This window comes from Vigna unguiculata, chromosome 7, assembly GCF_004118075.2.
Source record: "Vigna unguiculata cultivar IT97K-499-35 chromosome 7, ASM411807v1, whole genome shotgun sequence".
Lineage (NCBI taxonomy): Eukaryota > Viridiplantae > Streptophyta > Magnoliopsida > Fabales > Fabaceae > Vigna > Vigna unguiculata.
The window spans coordinates 34,405,838-34,417,260 of NC_040285.1; the positions used below are offsets into that span (position 1 = coordinate 34,405,838).

General features: G+C 32.5%; 2 protein-coding genes across 2 annotated transcripts; one reads left to right on the top strand and one right to left on the bottom strand.

The window, feature by feature from the left end:
* Nucleotides 1–1,120: 1,120 nt before the first annotated feature.
* LOC114190751 (pentatricopeptide repeat-containing protein At5g52850, chloroplastic) lies at nucleotides 1,121–3,972 on the top strand. Its single transcript, XM_028079757.1, has one exon. The coding sequence runs from the start codon at nucleotides 1,273–1,275 to the stop codon at nucleotides 3,928–3,930; it is 2,658 nt and encodes an 885-aa protein (XP_027935558.1). The 5' UTR covers nucleotides 1,121–1,272; the 3' UTR covers nucleotides 3,931–3,972.
* A 2,435-nt stretch (nucleotides 3,973–6,407) lies between these two features.
* Nucleotides 6,408–8,736, bottom strand: LOC114190737 (probable WRKY transcription factor 27). The gene is made up of 3 exons (XM_028079728.1): nucleotides 8,132–8,736; nucleotides 7,912–8,025; nucleotides 6,408–7,810 (listed from the first exon to the last, which is right to left on the bottom strand). Exons 1-3 carry the CDS (start codon nucleotides 8,614–8,616, stop codon nucleotides 7,468–7,470), a joined length of 942 nt encoding a protein of 313 aa, XP_027935529.1. The 5' UTR covers nucleotides 8,617–8,736; the 3' UTR covers nucleotides 6,408–7,467.
* Between the last annotated feature and the right edge of the window lie 2,687 nt (nucleotides 8,737–11,423).

Below are 11,423 nucleotides of genomic sequence, written 5' to 3' on the forward strand. Positions count from 1 at the left end.
AAAAGCTAGAACAAAATAAACTAATCCAAAAGATAAATTGGATGAAGGCATGGAACCAAAACACTGTAACACAACCAAAAAAACAAATATACTCGCTTGTTAGTTTGGGTTTAAACGTAACTTATCTATCATTTTACGGTCTTAATTTGTATATCATAATTGATAATTAATAACTAAAATAACAATAATATAATAAAAAACATTTATTTATATGTGTACATATAAATAAATTTTAAAAAAATTAAAAAAATTGTGGAAGTAGTTATATTTTATCGCCCTCATTTTAGATGTTAGTGATGGACCACTCAAACCCAATTTATTTTTGAGCGAACCGGGTCAAAATGAACTGAACGGATTTATTCTAGCAATAGCGTACATACAGGTATTGTCACGATTGTGTGTACGCATTTTTTAAATATACATGATATTATATTAGTAGATGATGATTATATAAAATAAAATTACATTTATTAAAAATAAAGTGAAATATATCAATTTATAAAAGTAACGGGTCAATTTTAAAAAATTAATAAATAATTATATTTTAAAGGATAAAATTGATATTTTGAAATGTGGATACAAAAGAAGAGATCTCTTTATATAGATGTATAATGAATTGTGTTACTTAGAAACAAAATATTTAACAAATAAAATCTTACAAAAAGATAGGTTGAGAAAAGTTTTTTTTTTTTTTAACTTTTTATGCAGATGGAAAGTTTATTTTCAGAAAAATTAAACTGTAATGTAAATGTTATATTTATTCTAATTAATAAGTAGTTTCATTTATTTTAATTTTTTTTATCTTTTAAAATATTTGTTGTTATATTTTCTAATTTAAATTTTTTAAAAAATGTATTTATTGTTTTATTTTTTTTAATCATGTCTGAAAGATTTATCAGAAAACTAACAAGTATATATGCATATCGGAAAAAAATCAAATAAAATTTAAAATGCTTTAAAGATAAAATTTATCATTATTGAAGATATAAGATATATGTGTAATTAATTCAACAATACTTAATAATGTTAAATACAAATTTTATTTTAGAAAAAAAAACATTTGTTTTTAATACCGAATGTGTGTGGTTGATTTACCAATTCCATAACTCTGATCCTGAAAGGAGCTTCCTTTTATTTGACCCACCTGGACATTTGATAACGTTATTTCAATACTCCGTTTAAGGCTGTCTATTAACTATGCTACTTCCAAGCATATGCTAGCAACAAGTTGTTGCTAACAACGAATGTATCTTCCCAAAACAACGTTCGGTCATGATGTCATGTAGTAAAACAATTGCTAACACTTTTTTTCCATGCCGCTTCCGAGAAACTTGCTTGCAGGTTCTCTCTCTATGCAACTCAAAGACCCTGGAGGAGGGAGCATGTGTCCATAGCACAATGATCAAAGTGGGTCTTCAACAAGACTTGTATTTGAGCAACAATTTGTTGTCTTTGTACGCGAAATGCTTTGGAGTTGGACCAGCACGCCATTTCTTTGATGAAATGCCTCACAAGGATGTTGTGTCATGGACTACGCTTCTATCGGCTCACACCAAGCACAGGTATCATTTTGAGGCCCTCGAGTTGTTTGACATGATGCTAGGTTCTGGTCAATGCCCCAATGAGTTCACCTTGTCCAGTGCCTTAAAATCGTGTTCTGCCTTGGGAGAGTTTGAGTTTGGGGCTCAAATTCATGCCTCTGTGGTTAAGCTTGGGTTGGAGCTGAATCCGGTTCTGGGTACCACTTTGGTTGATTTGTACACAAAGTGTGATGGCACTGTGGAGCCACACAAATTGCTTACCTTTGTGACGGATGGTGATGTTGTGTCTTGGACAACCATGATCTCTTCATTGGTGGAGACTAGTAAATGGAGTGAAGCACTACAAGTCTACGTCAAAATGATTGAAGTGGGAGTTTACCCGAATGGGTTCACATTTGTCAAACTCTTAGGCATGTCTTCTTTTCTTGGATTGGGAATGGGTTGTGGGAAAATACTGCACGCACAGTTAATCAGATTTGGTGTGGAAATGAATCTGATATTGAAGACAGCCATTGTTGATATGTATGCAAAATGCAGGCGGGTGGAAGATGCAATTAAGGTCTCAAATCAGACACCTGAATGCGATGTGTACTTATGGACTACCATAATCTCTGGATTTATTCAAAATTTTCAGATTAGAGAGGCTGTTAATGCGTTTCTTGATATGAGATTGTCTAGAGCTCAACCAAATAATTTTACATATGCTAGCTTATTGAATGCTAGCTCCTCAATTTTATCATTGGGGCTAGGGGAACAGTTTCATTCACTGGTCATCACGGTTGGATTGGAGAACGATATTTTTGTTGGAAATGCACTGGTAGATATGTACATGAAATGTTCTCAGACCCCAGCAAATGGAGTGGAAGCTTTTAGAGGGATAGACTCGCCAAATGTCATCTCTTGGACTTCTTTGATTGCTGGTTTTGCAGAACATGGTTTGGAAGAAGAATCTTTTCAGTTGTTTAGGGAGATGCAAGCAGCTGGAGTGCAACCAAATTCCTTTACACTATCTGCTATTCTTGGAGCTTGCAGTAAAATGAAATCTGTTTTTCAAACAATGAAAATCCATGGACATATCATAAAAACAAAAGCAGACGTGGATATAGCTGTAGGGAATTCTCTTGTGGATGGTTATGCTGGAGGAGGAATGACAGATGAAGCATGGTCAGTTATTCACAAGATGAACCATAGAGATCTCATCACATACACAACTTTAGCAGCAAAACTAAATCAAAGGGGAGATCACGAAATGGCATTAAAAGTCATCGCTCACATGTGCAACGATGATGTTAAGATGGATGAATTTAGCTTGGCAAGTTTTTTATCAGCAGCAGCTAGCTTAGGCACTATGGAAACTGGAAAGCAGCTACACTGTTACTCTGTTAAATCAGGTTTCGAAATATGTAATTCATTTTCAAATAGCCTTGTTCATTTGTACAGTAAGTGTGGTAGCATGCATGATGCATACAGAGCTTTCGAAGATATAAATGAGCCAGATACAGTGTCATGGAATGGTTTAATATCTGGATTGGCATCAAATGGTCATATATCCGATGCTCTTTCTGCCTTTGATGACATGAGGTTAGCGGGAGTTAAACCTGATTCATTCACATTCTTATCACTGATGTTTGCTTGCAGCCAAGGTAGTTTATTGAATCAGGGTCTTGATTATTTCTATTCTATGGAAAAAACATATGATATAACACCAAAGTTGGATCACTATGTGTGTTTAATTGATCTCCTTGGTAGAGGTGGTCGCCTAGAGGAAGCTATGGGAGTTATTGAAACAATGCCTTTCATGCCAGATTCTGTAATTTATAAAACCTTATTAAATGCTTGCAAATTACATGGAAATGTGCCACTGGGAGAAGATATGGCAAGGAGATGTCTTGAGCTTGATCCATGTGATCCTGCAGTATATTTGCTGCTTGCTAGCTTGTATGACAATGCCAGACTATCTGATTTCGGTGACAAGACTCGCAGGCTGATGAGAGAAAGAGGCTTAAGAAGAAGCCCCAGGCAGTGTTGGATGGAGGTAAGAGGTAGGATTCATGTCTTTTCTGCAAGTGAGAAGATAGATAAGGGTGAGATTCATGAAAAGCTTGAGTATTTTATAACTGAAATGAAGAACAGAGGGTATCCATACCAAGAGAACGAAGATAAGTTATACCACCCAGAGCAATTAGCCCTTGCATTTGGTGTTCTTACGGCACCAACTATGGCTCCAATACGCATAAACAAGAATTCTGCTATCTGCAATCACTGTCATTCTTTTATAATGCATCTGACAGAATTTGTTGATAGGGAGATAATTGTGAGGGATAGGAAACGAATCCATTTCTTTAAGGAAGGCCAGTGTTCATGTAGAGGTCACTCCTTAAAGTGTTGAAACATTTCCTTTTTATATTTGTTAACGTGAATGATGCTTACATGTTGTTTTCTTTTTAGGTTGTGCTCAAATAACTTATTTAACCTTTTATTCATGTAGTTCGCTGCTTTTAACTTTTGTAAGATTTGTTCTGGTAATGTGAACGAAACAAAATCGAGGGCTAAGGCCAGATGTCAAAAATATCCGTACTCGCAGGTATCTGCAAATAAAACTCGCTATCCGTGGGTACGGGTATTTTTGATACCCGCATATTAATGGGGTGGGTACGGGTATCATAGTATCCGTACTCGTGGATACCCATACCCGCTAAACTTTAATTCACAAAAATACCCATATATATATATATATATATATATATATATATATATATATATATATATATATATATATATATTAGTCAAAAGCATTCTGGCCCTTAATTTTGTTGATCAAAACACTAATTAAAAAAATTTCATTGTGTTAAATATTATTTTATATTTGTTTTTATGATTATTTGGACTTGTATGAACTTGAGTTTGGTTGAACTTTATTTAAAATTTATGATAATGATGTATTTTATTTTATTTATTTGAATTTATGATTAAATATTTATTTTTTAAATAATTTTGTAAATACTCGCGGGTACCCGTAGATACCCGCGAATATGAAAAAAATAGACGTGTACCGCATAACGGATATCCGACGAATATGGATACGAGAGTACGGGACGAATATTTATCTAGCGAGTAGGATACGGGAAAACTACTACCCGTACCCTACTTGTTCCGTTGACATCCCTAGGCTAGAATATATATTTTCTCGGGTTCTTCTAGAAAGATTCATTCTTTTATCTTTCTAATAAAAGTATTTGTTTTGATACGTTGAGTTTGTAAGCCTCCTCGAAAAGATCCCCGTTAGTTAGACACTGTAAAGAGTATATTATTAGTATTTATCTTTTCTACATAAAAATTAAAATTAAAGTAATTTGAAATTTGATCAAATTTATTTTTATCTTAAAAAATGTATCTTCAGCTTTGACAAGGAACTAATTTGCTAGCTGTAAGTACTATGCAAATAGATCATCTAGGATTCTGAATCGTATTTGTTGTTATTGTTAGAGTAAAAATGATCAAATTATCACCATACAACTGACACAACTAGTGGCCTAAAATTCAAGTTTTGAGTATGCAATTGCAATAAATATTCGAAAAGGACTTTTATCGTTTCCACTCAACTCAAGCAATTGTTTCTATGAGAATACTTGTAAATTTGTAACACTTTATCAATTGTAAATAATTTATTTAATTATACTGCATTGAAGAACTTGTATTTACTTAATTCTTATTTAAAACAAATAAAGCTCAAATAAATTACAGAAGATATTTTACGCTTTCTATAAATTTTAAAATTTGCTAATATAATATATTTTTTTTCCGTACATTCAATAATATATAAGAGTCGAGGTCAAGATAATGTAAATATTTCTTCATCCTTTCATTTTTTAAGATATTTTTAAAAGACAAAAATGTGATGAAATTTCAAGTTTCAAAGCGAATAATATTTCAGATATAGTTATTGACCTTAATACTCGATGAACTTGAGATCGAAATATTATCCGTTGGTGGAAAACTAAAACGATCTTCCTTAGTCTTCCATTAGAGGATGAACCCTCATTCCCCTTACAACTCGACAAAGACTTGATGAACTTGAAATCGAAACATTAGTGATATATGAAAAACGAAATCAATTTTTCTTACCCTCATTTTCTTAGACTTCGACTGGGTTTTAGACTAAAAAAAACAATACTTTGGATCGAAACATGTATCCAAACATTAGAGTCGTGCAAGTTAAACTATATCTTTGTTTGTTATAAAAGGTCTTTCGTTTTTTTGCAAAGCCACAATTATAATAAAAAAATTCTTCGAAACAAAGCTGAAAGAACTGCATATTAATTTATTTATGTATCAATGATATTTCTTCACTTAATTTGATCTTTTATTTATTTGAATGAATGCTGGATTGTTTATTATCTAACTACTACTCAAACACCATTCAAGTATTCATATGATAATTAATGGAGAGAAATAATAATAATAAGATATGAGTTTAATTTATATATAAGAGATTGACATAATTTTTTATTTAAAATATTAAGATAATAAATTCATGAATTTTATTTCTTATATAATATACAACTTTTTCATCTTTAATTAATGTAAAATTTAATCCTACAATTAAATTTTTAAATTTTAATAATGTTAGTAGGAGAGGATGATCGTTATTCTAATGTTTGAGAGAAACACGGATTTATGTTCCCTTTGTTCAGCACACATGGGAAAGTGAGAACACTAGGTTGAAGTGTTGAAAATATGATCTAAACACCGAAAAAGGTGCACATGGGAGTATGACTAAGTCAGAGAGCCATATCATCTCCTATTAAAAATTCGCTTAATTAATTATACCTTACTTAGCCATTTGGTCATATAACAACTCACATATTTAGACTTAACGTCCATGTTGCATTGCGTCATGTAACCACCATTTAACAAAAGCATTTGATGTATCACGTTCACCCTCTTCAACACTCATCGTAAAACACATCATTCTTCTTTCCTTCTTCTCGAAATTTGATCCTATCTTGTTAGGTTTAGTTTCACCACCAAATGCTGAGTTTAACCAAGCTACATTAAAATCTATGAATCAAACATGCTTATAAGAAAAGTTTAGAGAAATTGGTCCCAAGAATATATCACAATCAACCTGAAACCCATAACTTTCATTTGGGTGGGTATGAAACATTTGTATTTTGCCTTATTTACACAATCGGAATCATAATGTTTAAAAAATATCACAGAAATTCAGATTAAACTTCGTATCAATTTTAGATTGTATGTGCTCCGGCGTCATGTTTTGCCGTGTGCACAATGATGTAGAAACTTCTAGGTTTGACTTTTTCACCAATCTTATTAAACAAAAAATAATCTCTGTTTTGTTTTCTTGATAATGTATTTGTTATTTCCTTATTCTCATTCTTAATATAAGATCCTTTCAACCTAATCACGCGTATTAGAAAAATAATTTATTCAATTTACTTGGTTGAATTGAATTATACATTAAATTTATTCTCTTTATTGATCATTCTTATTGTTTATTAATAACAATCATTTTCATTATATTTACTGAGGAAATAAAATTTGATGTATAAAAGCTATAAAATTACGTGGCAGATACTAGGTCTGAGGTTACCCACGTGGCTGATCTTAGGTGGCAGATTCTCGAGGAACAAAACTACGCCAAGGATCCAACTGTGACGGCTTCGATTTGGAGGATGAGAATCAGACGATCCACATACAATTATGATCCTACGGTCACCGATGAAGGTAATAATTCAACGGCGCAATCACGTGAACTGAAACCGGTCCAGGAGATCCGAACAGCACATGATTTGAAACCGGTTCGAAAGAAGTCAAAACCCAACCGGTTTTTTTTCTTCCAGCCAGAGTACGAGACGACGTCACTTCGATGCAAAACTTGCTGCACAAGAAGGCGGTGATGGGGTCATCGGATGTCACCGTCATCGTCCATGTCGGTTTCCATGTCCGGGTCAGGTTCCACATCGCCGGCTTCCTGTGGATCTTCCGACGGCGACGTTGGAGAGAGTGGCGGAGAAGAAGAAGAAGAAAAGGGGGCGGCTTGGAAGGAGAGTGACCCGGGTAAAGCCGGCGGATTCGTCGTCGGATTTTTACTTCGAGTACTTCCGGCGAGCGAGTTCCGATGGGTTGGCCGGGGATGCGAGTGGTCGCCGGTGTACGTAACGATGAACATATCGGTTTCGGTGTTACTCCGTTCAACTTGTTTTCGAGCCATACAACCTTTGGAGCTGCTACACCTATAGTAATTCCTAGGAATATGTATGCGTAATTATGTATTAGCATTTTCCCAAGAAACTAACAGAAAAACTGAATGGGAATTTTAATTTATGAGCATATGGGGATGACGTACCTTGGATAAGGAGAACCCTTAATTGGTTTTTGTCCGTATTTTCGCCATGCCCACAAATCTGCCGAGAGGTTATCTGCGGTTACCTGGCACACCATTTTCTTCTGTTGGCTTTTTCTACAAAAACAAGAAAAGGGAATTGTAAATGTAAATATACTGTTTTTATAGCTGCGTATTTTGAAAGTTGGATTATTTGCAAAGGAAAGAAAGAAAAAGCTGATACCTTTTTCTTGATTTGGGTGTTTGAGGTTGTGTGTTTGGTGAAAGTGTGGGTGAATTGTTGTGGGGTGTATGAAATTCGTGTTTGTGAAGTGAGTGTAGTTGATTGTGTTGGTGTTGTTGATGGTGAGGGAATCTATTGAAGCTGGGGGTGGAGGGTTCTGGCACAAAATGAGGCCAAAGGGGAAGGTGGTCACTGATTTGCTGGCTTTCCTGTTGTGCAAAATAAGGGGAATTAGGATTGATGCCAGGAGCACTAAGGGTAGTGGTGGGGTTAAAGGGTGAAAACAATTGGTGCAGCTCGTGGAAGTCGTTGGTTATGGGTTCCACTGTATTGGGAAAGGAAAATGCATCGTATCTATCTTCCTCTACAATGGAAGTGAGGAGAGAAGATGAAGTAGTATTGGTGGTGGTTTCTGGAATTGCTGCGGTGGAAGTATTTGATTGGCAGCTTCTCACGATGGCGAAGAGATCCCAGTCCTCATCCATGTATGCAGAGCAAAGAGAGTGTAGTTTTTGTTTTCCTGAGAAAAAAAAAATGGTGGCGCTGACTTTTGGAGGTGAATGGGAAGAGAAAGAAGAGGGGTTGGTGGAGCACTGAATGAGTTGGGCAATTAATTATTTATACTTGAAAAATTGAAAAGAGGGAGAGAGTGGAAGCTTGTAGGGGTTGGGGGAGTTAGAGAGATATGCTTTGGGCTTTTCCAAAAAATAAAAAAGAGAAATTAATGGGCTTTTTCATTGACATTGTGAAAATGTCAAAGGGGGACCTGAGTGGGAAAGTTCGTGTCCTATTCTCACACTCACATTCACAGTTGTTAACAAACACCATTGGGATCTGATTGGGCACTGCATGAACTTCAGTGTGGAGGCTACGTACAACTTCCTCACGCGCCCTTCTTTCGCGTTGGACTCACTCTGTCATCTTCTTCTTCTGCATGACATGACTTATAACTGAGCCACCAACAAAGAAGAAACCAAGAAAGCGAAAAATAAATGGAGATGAGATGGCAGAGAAAGCTGATGAAGGATTATGATTACACCACTACTCACACTATAATTTTTAAGCATGTTTTTTAATATAGATTTTATTATTAGTTAACATGTATTTAAAAATACGAGTGAAGTTGTAATGTTTTAAAAGTGAAATGTTAATATTATTTTCTTAAAGCTTAGAAATAAATGAAGAAGTGCTAAACACATTTTAAAAAAATAATGTTAACTTTTATTTTATAATTTCTCGAGATACAATTTATTTCTAAATTTTTATTTTTGTTTCCGAGTCTAGAGGTAAATCGCGGGATATTTTTTAAGAAATTTGTTTGGTTTGGATATACAATAAAAGCACGTTAGAAAATATTTTGTGCGTCTTCAAGTTTGAGATTGTTAGTTATTAATTATTATTATTTTATGGAGGATTTTGATCAATACGACAATACATAATTTTAAATCACATTTGGTATCATTTAAACTTTGTATATCTAGAATCACAAACTCTGAAAATATAACTTTTGAAAATGACTTAATCTACAATATTTTTTTAATAAAAGTGTAATGTATTATTTGCACTAAAATTATGCATTTTGTTTCTTCCTCCGTTTCACAATAACTACGATCGACTTAAGATTCTTACATGTAGATTAAGAACATGATTTTATTTTTTAGACAATTCATTTCTGAGAAACTTGTACAAACAATAATTAATAGAAAGCATGGGAAAAACAACTTTAGTTTTAAAAAAATCTGAAGTATGTATTGTTGGAAAAATAATTTGTTTACATCCAGTTTATCTTTTACGAGTGTTTGGTGTATGGAAAAATTTTAATTTTGTGGAAAACTACATGTCTCGTATTTGGATTTTCTTTTTTCAAGTGAACGTTGACCAAAATTGCCATAAAACATTGTCACAGGAAAGTCAAAAAAATACTAACTTTATTTAAAATAAAAATTCTGATAAATCGTCAACTTGATATAATATTAGATTGTATAATACTAAATACTATTTTATTCTAATTAAATAATCAATATCTAATATTATATTAAGTTAATGATTTTATCAAAAATAACATATTATAGACAAAAATTATAAATATTTCCAGCAATGTTGTCTTAACGAAATAAATCAATCCCATGATTCATAATATCCAGGAACAATGATTTCCGGGTATAAAATATTTCCAATATGAAAGGCCTAAACATTATCAGAAAATAATAAGGATATATATCGTGTGTTCTTTTTTAGGGAAAAATAAACTCAAATTAAAATATATATCTAAATTAACTTCGACCATTCCTTTTACATTGAAACGTGTATGGTGGTAGGTTTTTTTTTAAAATATCTAATAAAATTTTGTTTATTGGCACTTTATATTAATGAACAGGTTTATATTAAGACATGTAAAAATATGCATTTACATCTAATTTTATCCGGGTGAATAAATTTTATACAATATTTTATTATTACTTTTAGGGGAAAATAAACATCTTAAAAAATCTATACTTTTTCACCTTTAATCAAAGGTACCTCTTAGGACGGACATGGTAGGACTTTTCCATGTGTAATTGACTTCCGGATCCAAAATTTGATTTATTGCAGACTTTGTCTTATCTTTTTTATTTTTTCTTAATTTTTTAGAATAAATTATAGTGACGACTTTAAACTCTTTTTTTTTTTCAAATTTGATTGTTGGTTCGTTATCCCAACATGATTTCGGTTGTGACAATATGTATTACACTTTAGATTATTATTATTATTATTATTATTATTATTATTAATTATTAATTATTAATAGTTTGTGGTGTCGGACAATAGGTGTTGAAAAATCATGAGGTAGAACTATATTTAATTTTATTATATTTTTTTTAATAGAAGTGGATTTAAATTTAAATTCTCTTATCCCTGTTGTGAAAAAAAGAATGTGCAAGTAAATAATTATGCATAGCTAAAGTATTGCTGCTAATTGAATATTTTAGACTAATATTCTATTAAGGGTTAAATATGTTTTTGTCATTCAATTTTTAATGAAAATTAAAATTAGTTATTATTGAAAATATTGAACCAATTTAGTCTCTCAAATATGTAAATGCATGGATTTAGTGAAATTAGTTCTTTTAACCAAATTTTATTAAGTTTATCTGACGTTTCAAACACATCTCATTATTGTATTTTAGGTTATTTACACATTTTGACACATTTTGTTTCAATATTAATTGAGAAATACGTTTGAAATGTTAAATAAACTTAAAAAAATATATTTAAAGGACTAAATTCATATATTTCTAAAAATGAAAAACTA

Excerpts from the sequence above, each read along its gene's own strand:
- LOC114190751 (XM_028079757.1), top strand. The coding sequence starts at position 1,273 with ATGATGTCATGTAGTAAAACAATTGCTAACACTTTTTTTCCATGCCGC.
- LOC114190737 (XM_028079728.1), bottom strand. The coding sequence starts at position 8,616 with ATGGATGAGGACTGGGATCTCTTCGCCATCGTGAGAAGCTGCCAATCA. Across the intron at positions 8,026-8,131 it reads ACACCCAAATCAAGAAAAAG|AAAAAGCCAACAGAAGAAAA; the intron begins GTATCAGCTTTT and ends TTGTTTTTGTAG. Across the intron at positions 7,811-7,911 it reads AAGGGTTCTCCTTATCCAAG|GAATTACTATAGGTGTAGCA; the intron begins GTACGTCATCCC and ends ACATATTCCTAG.